Here is an 18610-nt window from a genome sequence, read left to right as displayed (position 1 = left end):
AAATATTTCTATTTACTAAATTTTGTGTTGCAATAACAAATATTATACTACCTTATACAGAGTGTCTGAAAATTTATTTTAAATAATAACTAGCTTTAAACGGCAATAACTTCTTTAATTTAAATGGAACACCCTGTATATTTTATGAGAACCAGATACACAATTTAATTGTCTATCAAATTGTATTATATCACCTTCTACCTATGTCTTCAGGTTTTCGTAGAAAATGCATTTTCTTATATTTTAGACCTCAAAGGTGCCTGAATTATCACCCATGGAATATTGACGTTTTAAATTATTTTTAAAGATGTAACATATTTTTAAAGAGTACAGATACTAATATTGTCGATATAGTTCGTTTATGTCATTAAAAAATAACAAAATTGTTTAAATATTTTTTGTATAAGTCCAATTAACATGATTTCAGTATTCAAACTATACCGGGTGCAAACTATACCGGTCTCAAAAGTGGCTCACCCCTATAACTTTTTAATTTTTTCAGATAAAAAAAAACAGATTTGGTATGTTAGTATATGACATAAATTAGGATTGATTGGTGTATTCATTTGTTTTTGGTCACTTCCTGTTTCACCGGAAATGACTACAACTTTTGATTTTTAAATGGCCCCTCGGTATTTTTTACTTTATTCGATAGAAAATGATATTCGGAATAGAATGACATATTATAAGTCAATTTTTGTCATTCTCGCTTAATAAAAAATTCAGTCTAGAGTGCTATGTGTATGTTAAAAACACTAATTCTTCATCAAGGAGCCTTGGAAAAATAGATCTGATCGTCTAATGTTTTTAGTGTCTTGTCCTGGCCACTTAGAAAATGCTCAAATCGTATTTTTAATCGTATCTCAATTTTTTCAAATGGAACGAGGATGGCTCATTAGCATATTTGGAAAAAGCAAATTTTCGTTACGAACCGCAAGTTATAATTTCAAATAAACCATATGCGAAAATGTCAAAAGTTGACATATGATATGTCATTCTATTCAGAGTGACATTTTCTATCGAATAAAGTAAAAAAATACCGGGGGTGCCATTTAAAAATCAAAAGTTGTAGTCATTTCCGGTGAAACCGTTAATTAACTGTTTGCGTTGATTAATAATAATTGCTCCAAATAATTAAAAACTGAATTTTGTATGTGTACTAGACAGTGGTAAAAAAGTAACACCTATTTTTTGGACGAATGTTTATTTAAAACAGAGACGTTCATTTTCATAACTTATTATTATATTGATTTTTGATTCCAAATCCACATTTATTTAGAATAATTTATTAAATTAACACAATTGGGCTTTTAATTAATTATTTGGGTGAAATAATGGTATATTTTAATTAATGGTATACCCTTTTATTAAGATTTGAATAGTTTTATTTTTGTATACAATGTTTATAATATTATTGTTTTAGCACCTGTACATTTTGCAGCATTTGTTGCTTTAAAACAATCTAAAATGTCAATATTCCATGGGTGTATTGATAAGTAAGGCTCCAAATTATAAGAAAAGCATTTTCTACGAAAACTCTGAAGGATATTAGGTAAAAAAATGGTGATACAATTTGATGGACAATTAAATTGTGTATCTGATTCTCTTAAAATATACAGGGTGTTCCATTTAAATTAAACAAGTTATTGCCGATTAAATCTAGAAATTATTTAAAATCTTATTTAGTATTATTTTTATTATTGCAACACAATAACTGATCAGTAATTAAACTTCAGTAAATATTTAGTATTAAAAACTTTGATACCCTTGGAGAAATTAAGCTTTAAAAATTTTACTGCAATTTCACAAAATTGAAATTATTTCAAAACGGTAAGGTTTAAGGGTGATAAACCTTACCGTTTCAAATTTACCTTTATTTTAACGTAGAAACTAAGAATGTATTAACATACAGGGTGTTCCATTTAAAAAATACAACTTGATATTTTTATTTCGGCTTGGCACACCCCTGTATCTTGAAAAATATTTTAAATTGTAGCTCTAATAGTCCTTCTCAACGAACTCACAAAACTTACATTTTGTAAAAATCTAATCGTTTAGCTACACACACAAATTAACTAAACAGATGCGAAAGAACACCGAATTACGCGTTCAGGTTTCTGTGACCTTCAGAAAGAGTTCATATACAATCCGCATCAATGTATAGTTTGGGTTATTATTTGTTTGGGTGAAAATAATCTGCACCAATATGTTATCGAGGCATACAAAAAGGTCCACAGACTTCGAGACATACGAAAAATCAAGTCTATTTAGCGTGTGTCGCAATTTTCACACCTTAAAAAATTAGTTTTTTATAGCTATAGCAACTGCAGCGACTATGAAAAAAGCTGTGTGATTTTCATTCAAAATAAGGGCACCTGTAATTCATTTGAGAATGTTATAAATCGCTAAAAGAGGTTTCAAATCCCTTGGATTTCTATTAATATTAAATAAATTTTATTAAAAATTGAACTAAAATTGTTAATATCATTAAAAACAATTCAAATTCAAAAATTGTATCAGTCAAATTCCCTCATTTAAGGTGAATATAAAGTAAATATAAATACAGCTCATTCTAAGCTCTACTTATCTTTAAGAAAAATTTAAATCATTGTTGCAATTGGGCCTTAATGCCATTTCGAATGAACAATAGTATTAATAATGTACATTATAATAATAATAAATTTTATATCATAGTGTGTATTAAAACTACTAAAACACTTTTAAATTGGTATTATATTAACAACTTTTGTTTTTTAATCCAAAAAAAAGTTACCAATTTTCTCAATCAAAATATTTGTGGTCCTGAAAAGGACCTTCGTTTTCCCATGTTCGTCAAGGTAGGTAATGGGTAAACGGTAAAAAAACAGGATAATGAAATTTAAAAAATTACAAAAATTGTTCAAAAGTGCCTCCCTCTTGCATTAAACAATAACCCAAACGATCATAAAATCCCCTCCTCACATTGGATAACATATCAGGGGTGACAGTGTCAAAGGCATTAAATATTTTCTGCCTTAACTGCTCCAAGTTTTGAATTTCTTCATGGCCGTAAATTTTAGATTTTATGTACCCCCATAAAAAAAATCATTCACCGAGAAGTCAGGTGAAATTAAACGTCAGTCTAAACAAAACTGTCATTTTTGAAAACTTGTCAAAATTTGGACACACGCTAAATGGACTTGATTTTCCTATGTCTCGAAGTCTGTGGACTTTTCTGTATAATCTCGCAGTAATTTAATAGATTGTTCGTCATATTATATCAGCTCGTAGGTGATTAGGAAAAAAAAGATATTTATAGTATAAAAAATTAATTTATTTAACAAAATTTAATTAAAGATGTGACAAAATAGTTACATTTCTATTGGTTCTATCGGACTTTTTTCAACTATATAAATCTTTATTTTTTGTAAACTTTAATGAATAAAATATTTTCAATCTAATAAATAATTTAATGATGTAAATAAGAGGAAATTTCTCACATGGGTGGTCAAATTCTATAGTTTTCATTATATCAAACAGCCTCTGAACGTTTTCTTCAGTGCAAAACTCATCAAAATTTAATTTAAATAATTTTTCCAGCCTGTAAATAAAATGAACAAATTTTTCCACTTTCATGATCAAAGGCTTTTAAATGGGTAAATAATTTCGAGTTATCCAGAGATTCGGATTTTTTTGCAAATTTTAGACAAATATCACATTGATGTATTTGAACACCCTTTTTAATGATGTAGTCAAACATAATTAAAGGCATTTTGAGTTGAAAACATTTCTCAGAGGCTGTTTGATATAATGAAAACTATAAAATTTGACCACCCATGTGAGAAATTTCCTCTTATTTACATCATTAAATGATTAATTAGATTGAAAATATTTGATGTATTAAAGTTTACAAATAAAGATTTATATAGTCGAAAAAAGTCCGATAGAACCAATAGAAAGGTAACTATTTTGTAACATTTTTAATTAAATTTTGTTAAATAAATTAATTTTTTATACTATAAATATCTTTTTTTTCCTTATAAATAAACACATTTGCATCCCATTTTAAATAAGATATACAAATTACCAAAACTTAGAAATAACAGTTCAAAAGTTCAACAAAAATTTACACGTTTTTAAAAAGAAACATATAACCACGCACTATGTCATTCCAGCAAGCGAATACGACACAGCATAGGTTTCCGGACTAAACGACTGGTGTATTTACACCACTCAATAGGCGTGTCGGGTTTGCCGAGCGGTTTCCGATGCAGTCGCTTTCTTTCGCATCTGTTATAGGTAATTTGTGACAATACTCTATACGTGTCGTATGTGGTGAATAACCCTGTATTTTATGATTATAAAAAAAATGGGCAAACATTTCTTAGTCCAAAAATTTACAGATTTTTACCAACTTATTCATATTTTCACTAATAATAGTTTATTTCTCAAGATTTTTTTCTAACAGTTCTTAGTCTCTTTAAGCAACTCAGAAAGTTTGAAGTATTTGTTTAATCACATTTTAATAAAAAAAACTATTTGTGAGTGGCTTTTCCGCTTTTTTTGGGATTTCCGGAATGATAATTTTGATGATAATTTTTCCTTATTGGATACAAACCTCGGAATTCATTTACTGTAAACTAATTTTATATAAAACTTTTTGCATTGTTTTGTTAATAAGATATATTACAAAGTTTACCCATTTAAATTCGTTGCTTTTACTTTAGTATTTAAATAAACATACATCTACAAATTAATGCATACATACAAGATGATTCCGTGTTCCGAAAAAGCTCTGTATCATGATTCCTATTTGAGATTTTCACTCCAAACCTTTTACAAAATATGTGTTTAATGGTAGTTCACATTTCAAAAATATTTTTATAGATTAGATCCTAACTTTGATGCGTAATTTTTTTGGGGACACCCTGTAGAACTCTATATCATTTTAGAAACTGCTCCAAATTAACTTACATAAGCTCACAAAATTTCACTTCAATACAAACTGTTTTCCTTGCTACCAAAACCGCGTCGTATATGACGTGCCATCCTGTATAATTCGATTTCAATCAAAATTTCAATGATTAGAATATTCTAATCATTGAAATTTTCTGTGAACTAATTGTAAATTGAATATTGAAATAAAAATTGTAAATTGAATATTTTGCCAGATATTTGCGAAAAACTGTTTTTTGGGCCATGTGGGCCAATTTTTTCGGCCAAAGCTGGCCGAACACGGTGTTTTTCCCTTAAAACTACTCCCCAAAAGGTACACAACGCGCCTCAAAAGTCAAGGTCGACGAATTACACCGAGCCTTGTGTCTTTTCGTGTCCATATTTACTGGACTATTACAGTTTTCCGACATTTTAGATTTTTTTTTGAAGTTTCATTTTTATTTAGTTTTTTTCCAAATAATTTTTGAACTAATGTCGATATTTGGATAAAAATTGGTCTCAATTTTTACAATGGCAGCATTTTTTACTTCTCAGTCATATTGTAAATTGAAAGGATATTGCAACATTATTTTTGTTGAAATCATTTTGTGGTTTGACAAATTATAATCTTGGTTAATGACGCAAGTGTTATTTTCCCAGCTATATTTCGTTCACGATAAAATTTCAAGGATATACATTTTAAAACTTTGTTATATTGAAGAAAATTCTGGTTCAACTAGTAAATAAAGGAGTTGTTCTTTGATTTATATTACGATGACTTGTAGATATATTGGATTTTCTATAAAAGAATCAATTAAGCAAGGCAAATTTATTTTCTTCACTTCCAACGACATGTTTCTGCCTAATAGGTTCTGCGAAATAAGAAAAGTGAACGCTTGTGAAGAAAATTCCTATTTGGATATCTTTAAGCATAAACCCTTCAGGCCAACCCCAAGCAACTGTCCTCACAAATTAAAATCACTAGTAACATATTCATTCCCTCCGCCAGCAGATACTGCTTCGGTTTTCATGAATTAATAATTAATGAAAATTATATAAAAACTAGCATGTACCCGCGACTTCGTTCGCGTCGAATTAATCATTTGTAATGGTGATATGATAAAGCAAAGCAAGAATTTCCACTAACATACAAACTGGAGCAGAATCGTGGTTAATCAATTACCCAACTTTTTGGAACACCCTGTATGATTTTTTAAAAAATTTAAAAATATGTAAAAAACAAAATAAATTATACGTGTCCAAGCGTTTTCCTGAAAGACTAACCGTTTTTTAAATAACAAATATTGTAAAAAAACATAGACAAAACAGTGTAATAACCTGCAGAATTAATTAAAACTCTGATTCAAACTAAGCCAAATTCCCAAATAATGCAATTCTGCATTTTCAGCCTGTCGCCTAAAATCTCTCGGGCTGATCGGGAACTGATCGGGAAGTGATACATATTTTTAACGAACGGCTTTTAAGGTTCAAATTTACATTTGAGGTCCGCCTCAATACGGTCTTTTTACGCGCTACTACTCCATACATTTTATCTCTCTTCAAGTAAAGGTTTTGCCTATGCTTTTTCTTTTCATTCTACAGAGTTAAGATTCCAGTGAACGCTGTCGCTCCGTCAGTGCGATATACCACAATACGCTAGACAAGGAAAGGCGAGAGGCAAACCTCTGCACATATACCTTTTAAAGAACAAATGAGATGGATATACAAAGGATATACATCGTCGAGTTTGTCGCATATGGGACGCGCTTCTTGCGTTTAAAGGAATACCATCGACGTAATTTATTGTAGAATGACGGTTAAAAAATACAATTATTATTAATGCAAATAGGGAAAAAAATATATAATTGTGATTAAAGATGTATCGATTAATAAGTGTAATTTTTCAAATATTGGTGAGGCACTGCCTCATCTGCCTCATAGGACAAGCCGCCCCTGATACAAAGAATGTTTAACATCCCATAATATAGGCAACTTTTCATATTCTTTAATTAATAATAACGATGATTCATTGTTCCACTCCATAATTTTAATAAATAGAACGAAAAAAAATCACACACGCACGCACGAACGCAGACAAAACAAATTGCCGGTGCAAACTGAGCGTTCGCGCACAAATAAAATCCCTTTGAGCACGGACCGAAAACCGACACCAGACGGCTCACGTTCGCGGCTGCTCGCGCACAGACAGATTCAGAGTGAGCGTGCGCGCACAGCCGTTTACGCTTGAGCATTCGCGGAGGATCAGTGCGTGCGTGCTCAAGTCTAAACGCACCATAAGATTTATTTATAATATTCTCTTTTGTTACAGAAATGTATTTCCCCCTAACTTAGTCCAGGCCTGTATAGCCCAGGTAAGTTAAAAAAATAATAGGGTGCGAGCTCAATCACATATGACCGATATTATTTAAGTACCTTTGTAACTTTTTCTGTTGCTTTATTGTGACGAGCCTAGCACTTTTGTCCTTTGCAAAAATTTTCGAAAACGGTTCGTTCCAGTTATTTCATCTGTAGTCCTAAAGATGATCTTAAACAAATTAGCTCAATGTTAATAGATCTTAAAATATCTCCTAATCGTTTGTGAGTCGCATTTCGACTCACAGCAAACACAGAAAGTTACAAAAGTATGTATTTCAATAGTATTTCAATCATGTGTTGGTTAGTCCAGTCTATAAGCTTTTCTTTCTGATAAGCGATTACTTAGTTTGGTTTGCCTTGTACAATGACTAAAGAATATAAGGACATGTGTGACCTTAGAGGCCATTCTTTTGATGGCAAACAATGAGTCATCATTTGGTCACCAGCGACAATTTTAGCGATTTTTAATAGTTTGTGTGTAGTGAACTTTGTATAATCTTTATTACAATGGCGATTAGTTGTTCAGCTTTCAAGTGTAAAAGCAGCAGCGATAAGAAAGAGCCGTTTAGAGAGTTACGTTTCATAGGTAAATAAACAGTCCACTCCAACTTTTTAGCGATTTCTTATTGAATTCCAGATAATTATTCTTCAATTTCAGTTACCATCTATATGTACTTGATATGTGATATACGTTGATACTAGTTTTGTACCTTTTGTTAACATTTTAATCCTTTTTTTTCGTAATTAATTAGTATGATACACCATAGGCGTAGTCAAAACAATTATCAAAAAATATAAATATTGCTTCAAACAGCTAGGTTAAGAAAAATATGTGCCACGGCACTGTTTGGTGTCATCGGCACAATTTGCTCTCGGGTGTTATTTGTCCTTGGATTCTTTAGTCACTGGCCTTGTAAGTAAAAAATTATACAAAATGCCGTTTGGAATTTTTGGTTCGAACTTAAATGTTATTCCCCAGATCAAACGTTTATTCTGAAAATAAGTAAGACGTTTTCAAATCTTATTTTCACCAAAAATCAATCTTTTTTACAAACCAACCAAACCAACTGAGTTATAGCCACTTCTTATAATTTTTAAAAAAATTTACTTAGTTAGCCATGACACAAGTTCAATACTCTCAGAGATGTCAAACTGTCACATCCAAACTTGGTAAATAAAAATAAACAAAAATTGTAAATATACAGGGTTGTTCACCACATACGACACGGAGTATTGTAGCTCAACGATTAGATTTTTGCAAATTGTAAGTTTTGGGTTCGTTAGAGGACTATTAGAGCTACAATTGAAAAATATTTTTACAAGATACAGAGTGTCCCAAATAAATAAAAAATATCAAAGTTGTATTTTTTTAAATGGAACACCCTGTATATTATTACATTTTTAGTTTCTATGATTAAAATAAAGGTAAATTTGTTTAAGGTTTACCACACTTAAACCTTACTGTTTTTTAAATATTTCGGTTTTTGTCAAAATACAGTAATAATTTTAATGCTTCATTCCTCTAGGCGTATTTAAATTTTTAACCCAAATATTGTACTGAAGTATTTCTATTTTCTAAATTTTGTATTGCAATAATAAAAAATATACTACCTTATAAAGAGTGTCTAAAAATTTATTTTAAATAATTACTAGCTTTAAACGGCAATAACTTGTTTAACTTAAATGGAACACCCTGTATATTTTATGAGAATCAGATGCACAATTTAATTGTCTATCAAATTGTATTTTTTAACTATCTCTTCAAATTTTCGTAGAAAATGCATTTTCTTATAATTTAGACCTCATTTATCAATATACCCATGGAATAGCGAACCGAAATTTATTATCGGTGACCGATGTGAATGAGTTTTTGGGCAGTTCTCTTCGTCTTCCTTCAACTTAATTATTCAGGAAATGCGTGAATTTATGCATTTATGCTAATATTCGGCTAGTTCGGCGAGTAATTAACCGTGTAAAGACTGTAAAGTTGTTGTTGATTATTTATTGTTGTTTGTTAATTGTTTTTATTGATTTAACTTGTTAATTTTTGCTGTTTGTTTTGTTGTTGTGTTTTAAAACTGTTTTGTATGTGTATATGTTAAAAATGAAGCTATTTAATGACTTGGTGTGCAATTTACTGGAAACTCACTTCAGACGGTGGACAGATGAAGATAAGAGGGATGTTTTATCTCAAGGGCGACCAACTGAAACTTTAACCATAAATTGCAAAAAAGAAATAAAAGAAAAAGTGGTAAATCTTATAGTGATGGGCAAAACTGTTATTTTTAGATAACAGTTGAAACTGTTATAGTTATTTATAAAAAACAGCTTAAAATAACAGCTTAAAAATAACAGGTTTCTTTATTTTATTGCTAAATATCTGAAAGAATATGAGGCGGTCACCGCCAGGCGTATTAACGCAGTTGCAACAATGCCGTGCTCGGTGGTAGTATTTCCAGAGTGTCATAACATTTCTAAATATCGATTGTTATCTAAAATACCTCTCTAAAAACGGGGGTTGTTTACAAATAAGCGCTGTTTACAAATTGCAATATAAAAAAGCCAAAATGCCGCCACTCGTCTATATCTATAAATTCCGATCTACCTACGCCCTACCCCTCGATCCGCGTAGATTCTGAATTGCGTAGCAGTGTACAGGGTGCATCTCACTCGAGGGCGAGAAGCTCTTCGTTATGATTTTACCATTTGCGGTCAAAAAATAGCAATATAAGAAAATGTGTAGTATATTCTTCATAAGTAAACCAACTACACACTAGAGTTCGAATTAATTTTACACTTAAACTAGCATGTACAGTTTGACAAATATAGGAAGAGACTTGGGGATAGCACCGGTCGCGCACACGATAGAGAGAGAACGCATTCGGCGGAAGAGAGATGCAGTTACGCTACGAAAAATCTGATTGAAGCAAATTTGTGGGATGTCCACTGCGCATCGGGGGGCGTCTCTTATTTTATATTTCTCACGTCTCTAGCTATACTTGTTAAGTTGTACCCGCGACTTCGTTCGCATCGAATTATTAATTTGTAATGGTGATGATAAAGCAAAGCAAGAATTTCCATTAACATACAAACTGGATAAAATTTTCTCACATTTGCCAAAAATATGCTTTAAACGTCGAGCAGTTTAAGCAGAATCGTGGTTAATCAATTACTCAACTTTTTGGAACACCCTGTATTATTTTTTAAAAAATTTCAAAATATGTAAAAAAACAAAATAAATTATGCGTGTCCAATCGTTTTCCCGAAAGACTAACCGTTTTTTAAATAATAAATATTGTAATATTTGAGGGGCGTTTTCACCCTCTTGGAATTTGAGATTCGAGAAACCCCTCCTTATCGCACCTCTACACCCCACAGTCAATCCGTTTACCAAAAATCAGCTTTAAACGTCAAGCAGTTTAAGCAGAATAGTGATTACTCAGTGGTCATATTTTATGAAACACCCTGTATATATTTTGTAAAAATCTCAAAATATGTAAAACAACAAAATAAAATATACGTGTTTAAGAGTTTTTTCGAAAAACTCACCAGTTTTTAAATAAAAAATATTCTAATATTTGAGGGTGGTTTCACCCCCTTAGAATTTGAGTTTCGAAAAATCCCTTCTTATCGCACCTCTACACCCTAAAGTCAATCCGTTTTCCAAAAATCAGCTTTTTACGTCAAGGGCTTTAAGCAGGATCGTGATTAATCAATGACCAGATTTTTCAAAACACCCTGTATACATTTTTAAAAAATCTTAAAATATTATTCTGAAAATTTTTCAGAATAAATAAATACTTAAATATTGAAACTTAATAACAAAGTATTGAAACATACAGCGCCATAATATCTCGACCTCCGCCCGTTATGCTCGTAACAGGTTGAAAAACAATATGTATCTAAAACAACTGATGCGTTATTCTCCAACCTGTTTCAAACCTCCGATTATCTCGAACGCCGTTCTGTTATGCTCGTAACAGGTAAAAAAACAACATAGCTAAAACAACTGATGCGTTATTCTCCAACCCGTTGCGAGCCTCCATCGACAATCGACCGATGCAGCAGCGCTCCTTTCCCACTCCTGTTATCTCGACAGCCAGGCGTTATGCCCGCAACTGTTTCAAAAAAGCTGCTTCTTTTATATCCTATTATTTTTAAGCTGTTGTCAGCCCAACACGACGCGCCGCGCCGTAGCGCATACCCCACTCCGTTGTCCGTTGTATCTCGCCGCCTGTATCGATGGTTGTCGAAATAATAGGTTTTCCATCCATACTAGTTGTTTTTGGAATTGCTTCGAGCAGCATCGAATTTCGTGGCGGTGCAGAGCGCCGACTTCGTTTCACGAACACTCGATCTCTGCGTGTCGTTATTTTATATCTGTTATTTTTTAAAAGCAGTAACGGTTGCGTTATGTTATTTCTAAATAATTGTTATAAAATAACAGATAGTTAAATAACAACCCATCACTAGCCAAAAGTTCAATTGAAACCGTTTTATCATCATTTTTTTCGAAGATAATTTTATGATTAATTTAAAAAAAATAAAAAGTTCCCAAATTTATCATTTCAGGCAAATAATGACATGTATTGACTATTTCCATTCCAGTAAATATCTTGAAAATGGTTGCTCGTAGCGATTTTTACCAAGAGACTTTTTTACGTATAAAATCATGGAAATGTATATTTTTTCACCCAGTAGTTTTATACAGGTACGGACGAAAAGTTATTACTTTTCAAAATAGTTAAAACACATGTAGGTGGCGCCCCCACAGATATGAGTCATATTGACATCAAAATCAAATTTTCATCAATCAAGACACCAATTTTCATCGAAATATTGACGTTACTTCAGAAATTATTTGGAAAAAAATCGAAATAAAAATGAAACTTCTACACCCTGTATATCCGAAACTAAGCATTTTACATACATTTATAAGTTTCCGGAATAGAAAGTTGGCGAATAAACATCATTTTTGAATATGAAAATTATTTATCAAGGCATATATACAACTACCTATAATTATGTTATAAAATGAAAGATATTCATTTCATTTGAAATAAAAGAAAATAGATCTAATTTTAACTCACCCAATATATCGCATTTATTAACTATTTCTTTTTTTTCAGTCACAAACATTCCTTCACGAACCCAATGTTCTAACATTGTACAAAAACGGTAATGCCGAAATACTCAGAGCCATAGTGGGCAATTCTACGTTGGATGCGGAATTCAAACACGCCATTTTCGAATCTCTATCTTCCCTCGAAAGGAGGAGGCCCATCAATTCATCTTTGCTGAGGCAGCTGGAAAAAATCGGCTATAACGCCACCCACTGTGAGTATTGTAACGATATTAATTTATTTTGGAGTATAACAAGGTGACGAGATGTACAGGGTGTCATTGAAATGGTGTAAAAAAAGTCGGGGGGTGATAGTACTCCTAAAAATACTTAGTAAAAAAAGTTCCTATAAGTATAGGGCGGAAAATGCATATTAAAGGAGTTAGGGGCACTGAAAGGGTGAATTTAAAAAACGGTTGTTTTAAAATTGTAAGCTTAAAGAACGAGATAAAATTTCGAAAAAAAATCCTCTGTCATAAATTTTGACCCTAAATCAAATGGTGATACTGAAAAATTATTTGGAAAAGCGGAAAGGGTAGTTTTTGCAAGGGTAGGGGGTTGTTTCGTGAATAACTTTTTTGAGGTTATTTTTTTTGCAACGTGGCTTTATTTTTTGAAAACTACATACTTTTTCCTACAAAAAAGATACTCTTGTTGCACATCGCCCAGATTGATGGTTTTCGAGAAAATTGAAGACAAACAGTTTGCTCTGACGACGGGTTGCTAACTGGTTAATCAACATAAACTTATGAAAGTTATGGCGGTTCAAAAGTAACCAAGTAGTTATTAAATAATTAATTGAAAAATCAAAACTTCATGATTTTTAAAGCATCTTATTGCTATAAAAAACGATTACAGTTGAGGGTTGGAACTTTAGGTGTTACACAGCAAAATAAAAACACTAAATCAGCACAATACACCAAAACACTTTTACTTTTACACTGGACGCGCGTTTCGCTAACCATGTTAGCATCATCAGCAGATGATTATAAACTGAGTGAGAGAATGAGTTTATAATCATCTGCTGATGATGGTATAGCGAAACGCGCGCCCAGTGTAAAAGTAAAAGTGTTTTTGGTGTATTGTGGTGATTTAGTGTTTTTATTTTGCTATAAAAAAAGAAATAATCATATTACCAAAATTATTAAAATAATGCATTCCTTAATTCATTCATAGTAAATGTTCAAAGTGACCATCATTCATTTTAATGTAGGCATCTGATCTTCTTCTCCGCGATCTGCGTACCCTGTGGAATATCCTTGTTGCTGTCCGAATTTGATTGGAACAGTCAATAATACGTTGCCGTAGTTGCTTTTCAGTATTAATCGGCACTGAGAAAACCAAATTTTTTTAAAACCAAAAAAGATTATTTCGGTTTTAAAGCAATAAGATGTTTTAAAAAGCATGAAATTTTGATTTTCCAATTAATTATTTAATAACAACTACTTGGTTACTTTTGAACCGCCATAACTTTCATAAGTTTATGTTGATTAACCAGTTAGCAACCCGTCGTCATAGCAAACTCTTTGCCTTCAATTTTCTCCAAAACCATCGCTCTGGGCGATGTGCAACAAGAGTATCTTTTTTGTAGGAAAAAGTATGTAGTTTTTAAAAAATAAACCCGCGTTGCAAAAAAATAATCTCAAAAAAGTTATTCACAAAACAACCCCCTACCCTTTCAAAAACTACCCTTTCCGCTTTTCCAAATAATTTTTCAGTATCACCATTTGATTTAGGGTCAAAATTTATGGCAGAGGATTTTTTTTCGAAATATTATCTCGTTCTTTAAGCCTACAATAACAGCAGGAATAGATGGGATTTTTCCTGCTCTTCTAAAGAAGGGTCAGGAAATAGCTACACACCATCTATTAAACATTACAAGAAGCAGCTTAGCGATGGGATATATACCAACCATCTGGAGAAGAGCTAAAGTCATCTTCATACCCAAAATAGGCAAAACTGACTGGGCTAACCCCAAATCATTTAGGCCTATTAGTCTCACATCGTTCATATTAAAAACGATGGAGAAAGTAGTGGACAACCATATTAGAGTAAATCATCTACAGGTTAAACCACTGCACGATAGTCAGCATGCATATAGAGCGGGTAGATCCACAGAAACTACTCTGTACCAGTTAACTGAGCTAAGACAGGCAAGCCTGGATAGCAAAGAAACAGCACTTTGTGCCTTCTTGGACATTGCAGTGAGGTACATTTGACAATATACCTCACAACGTGGTCAAGCGATCTCTTGAAACAAGAGGGGTGAACAGTACGATAATTCGCTGGTTTTGGGAAATGCTCTCAACACGAACAGCAGTTGTACCAAAACTGTAGTTGTTAAAACAACGCAAGGAACTCCACAAGGTGGAGTGACCTCCCCCCTACTGTGGAGCTTGGTAGTGGATGAACTAATGGAAGAATTAACTCTAGCGGGAATACACTGCATATGGTATGCAGATGACATAGTCATCATTGCACGGGGGAAACATGAAGGCACCCTGTGTGATATTATCCAAAGAGGACTCCGCATCGCTGAGAGATGGTGCAGGACTGTCGGGCTGAGTATTAACTCAGATAAAACAGCAGTAGTGCCATTCACCAGAAAGCGAAGTTTGAAAAACTTGAAAAGAATGTATCTAGATGGAAAGGAAATACTGCCATCGCTGGAAGTGAAATATCTGGGAATAACCCTGGATAGTAAACTTCTCTGGAACAGGCATATTAAGAACATTACTAGCAAAGCCACAAAGACTCTCTGATATGCAGAAGACTGGGGGGAAATAGGTGGGGCTGCGCCCCTAACATTTTGCGCTGGTTGTATTACCATGATAGTAAGACCCATGATTACTTATGGAGCAGTTGCTTGGTATACAAAACTAGAGCAACGTACAGCAAGGCAAAACCTGTGCAAAGTAAAGAGACTGGCATGTATCTGCATCACAGGTGCCATGAGAACATGTCCAACAGCAGCAATGGAGGTCATTCTAGACCTAACCCCACTGCATATTGTCGTCGGTAGTTATGTCAATGCGACAATGATTAGAATGGTCATTGACGGAAACAGTACTGGGAGAATTTTCAGGTCAGGGGCTTGGAACACCCTCAAAAAGAAAATTCCACTTCTCCAACTCCCAGTGGATGACATACCAAGAATTTACAACTTTGAGAAACACCTCACTGTAGTTTGAGTAATAAAAAGGATTGGAAGAAAGAAACGCTTACTCAGCATATAAAAGACCATACCATCACGTGGTATACTGATGCTTCCAAAACCAAAGCAGGGACAGGGATAGGAGTATTTGGGCCGAAAACTGAATACTCCGAACCAATGGGCACCTACCCCAGTATCCTTCAGGCAGAAATTTGCGCTATCGAAAGATGCGTACAATTTATCTTGGATAGGAACTATCGAAAACAGGAAATTGCCATCCTATCCGATAGTCAAGCAGCACTTAACGCGATCAACTCAGTAACCATCAATTCGAAGTTGGTCAAAGAATGCCTAGAGAAGCTCAACAAATTAGGCAAAGAAAATAAAGTCCTCCTACTCTGGGTGCCTGCTCACCAAGGGATAGAAGGCAATGAAAAAGCAAATGATCTAGTAGGAAAGGAGCGAACACTCCACTAACTGGACCAGAACCGTTCTGTTTTCCAAACGGGAACCAACTGAAAGCGGAACTGAAGAATCTGGAAGACTCCATCCGTAACTTGGAATGGGTGTCCTCCAACGGTCTAAGACACTCGAAAAAGTTCCTTAGAACTTATGACCGAGAAAAATCAAAGGTTTTCCTTGATTTAAGTAAAAACAATCTTCGGATTGTCACGGGGTTTCTAACAGGACACTGTCTCCTCAACGAACACCTCAGTAGGCTGAAACTGAGAAACAACGGCGAATGCAGATTTTGTGGAGAAAATGGGGAAACACCAGAACACCTTATCACTGAGTGCGCCGAGACGACGACCATTCGTGCCATGAACCTTGGCACGTCTGATGTCGAGGATGGAGAGCTGGCCTCTGTGGAGCCGTCTCAGATACTGGCTTTTCTTAAAGCCCTGAGACTGTATGATGAGTTATAACTCGTTATAACTCAAGAAAGGGGAACACACAATAGATCTATAAGGTCGCGGTGATTAACTCCCCTCTTAAACATTCTACATTCTACATTCTACATTAAGCCTACAATTTTAAAACAACCGTTTTTTAAATTCACCCTTTCAGTGCCCCTAACTCCCTTAATATGCATTTTCCTCCCTATACTTATAGGAACTTTTTTTACTCTTTTTAGGAGTACTATCACTCCCCGATTTTTTTTACACCATTTCAATGACACCCTGTATAAAAGTATTACTGTAATGAACTTACTATCCAAGTTTTACAGAAAATATCTGTACATTAGTAGTAAATGATTATTTATCTATTTTAGATGGTCACGTTGAATTGGAAGATATATACGCCGCAGATAAGTGGAAGTTTGAGGAAAGGTATGAAAGTACCACGAACGTACTGGGTCTGGTCACATTTTCCATCGTTTTTGGTATTGCTATGGGCCAGCTAGGAGAACAAGGAAAAATATTGCTCACGTTTTTCCACGCTTTGAGCGAAGCCATGATGATTATTACTAGTTGGGTTATCTGGTAAGTACCAGCGAATATACCGGGTGCGTCTCAAAAGTAGCTCACCCCTATAACTTTTTTATTTTTTCAGTTAAAATAACGAGATTTGGTATATTCGTATATGACATAAATTAGGATTGATTGACGTATTCAATTGTTCTCCGTCACTTCCTGTTTCACCGGAAATGACTACAACTTTTGATTTTTAAATGGCACCCTCGGTATTTTTTTACTTTATTCGATAGAAACTAACAATTGAATAGAATGGCATATCATATGTCAACTTTTGACATTTTTACATATGGTTTATTTGAAATTATAACTTGCGGTTCGTAACGAAAATTTGACTCGAAATACCAAGTGTGTGGTATCAAATTATTCGTAAAAAAATGCTTTTTTCAAATACGCTAATGAGCCACCCTCGTTCCATTTAAAAAAATTGAGATATGATTTAAAATACGATTTGAGCTAGACGAGATTAGACGATCAAATCTATTTTTCTAAGGCTTCCTGATTAAGAATTAGTGTTTTTAACATAACCATGGCACTCTAGATTGAATTTTAAAATACGATTTTGTTTTAAGCGAAAATGTCAAAAATTGACATTATTATATGTCATTCTATTCAGAATGTCATTTTCTATCGAATAAAGTTAAAAAATACCGAGGGTGCCATTTAAAAATCAAAAGTTGTAGTCATTTCCGGTGAAACAGGAAGTGACAGAAAACAATTGAATACGTCAATCAACCCTAATTTATCTCTTATACTAACATACCAAATCTCGTTTTATTATCTCAAAAAATAAAAAAGTTATAGGGGTGAGCCACTTTTGAGACGCACCCGGTATAAACAAACTTTCCAATACAACAGAACATATTCTTACTACAAATAAGGAATAACATTACAATACTGGATAACATTATTACTCGTAATTTTCCTAATTATTGTAATTAATTAGGAGAAAAATATAAAATACTATCATTTAAAAAGCATCATCATTTGCTATTGTTTAAAGTTATTTTTGAAAACTTAATGATAAAAAAAATTACATTTGTTACAAAATTTTTGATTTTCTTAATATAAAATTTTATTATTGTCTTAGTTTTACTCTGCTTGGTATTTGTTATTCAAAAATAGTTTATTTTAATACCCTAAATTAATTTTACATAAAAAAAATGAAGGCCGATCAATCACAACATCCTTTTAAGAGTGTAATTCTATAGTAACCAAAGATATCTTAATAGAAATCGATTTTCAGCATTAAGGCGGGCGGCCACTGCGAGCGAAACTAAACTAAACCAAGCGAAGATAATTTTTGTAAAAATCAGCTCCCATACTTTTAAATGCATCAGCGACCACTTGAGCGAAACTAAACGAAAATATATGAACGAAGATTCAAATCGTAGTTTAGTTTCGCTCGTTTTAGTTCGTGACAGCTTCCAGCGAATTTTTCGCAGCGATTAGTTCTATGACAGCAGAGATACAATACGAAAACGCAGCTAACTTAGCTGACTACTGAGCGAAAATCGTGCGGGCGGCCACTGCGAGCGAAACTAAACTAAGCGAAGATAAGATTTGTAA

General features: G+C 33.2%; 1 protein-coding gene across 1 annotated transcript in view; it reads left to right on the top strand.

Moving 5' to 3' along the window:
* Positions 1-18610, top strand: part of LOC115890693 (excitatory amino acid transporter 2-like) — a 153370-nt gene that overhangs the window by 115235 nt on the left and 19525 nt on the right. Inside the window, exons 5-7 of the mRNA XM_030910996.1 lie at positions 7244-7286; positions 12420-12627; positions 16840-17050. Coding sequence (XP_030766856.1) covers positions 7244-7286; positions 12420-12627; positions 16840-17050 — 462 coding nt within the window. The remainder of the gene's footprint in view (positions 1-7243; positions 7287-12419; positions 12628-16839; positions 17051-18610) is intronic.

This window comes from Sitophilus oryzae, unplaced genomic scaffold, assembly GCF_002938485.1.
Source record: "Sitophilus oryzae breed Bouriz unplaced genomic scaffold, Soryzae_2.0 scaffold_907_pilon_pilon, whole genome shotgun sequence".
Classification (NCBI taxonomy): Eukaryota; Metazoa; Arthropoda; class Insecta; order Coleoptera; family Curculionidae; genus Sitophilus; species Sitophilus oryzae.
Note: the sequence above shows the minus strand (reverse complement) of the source record. Positions and strands in the feature narration are given on the sequence as shown.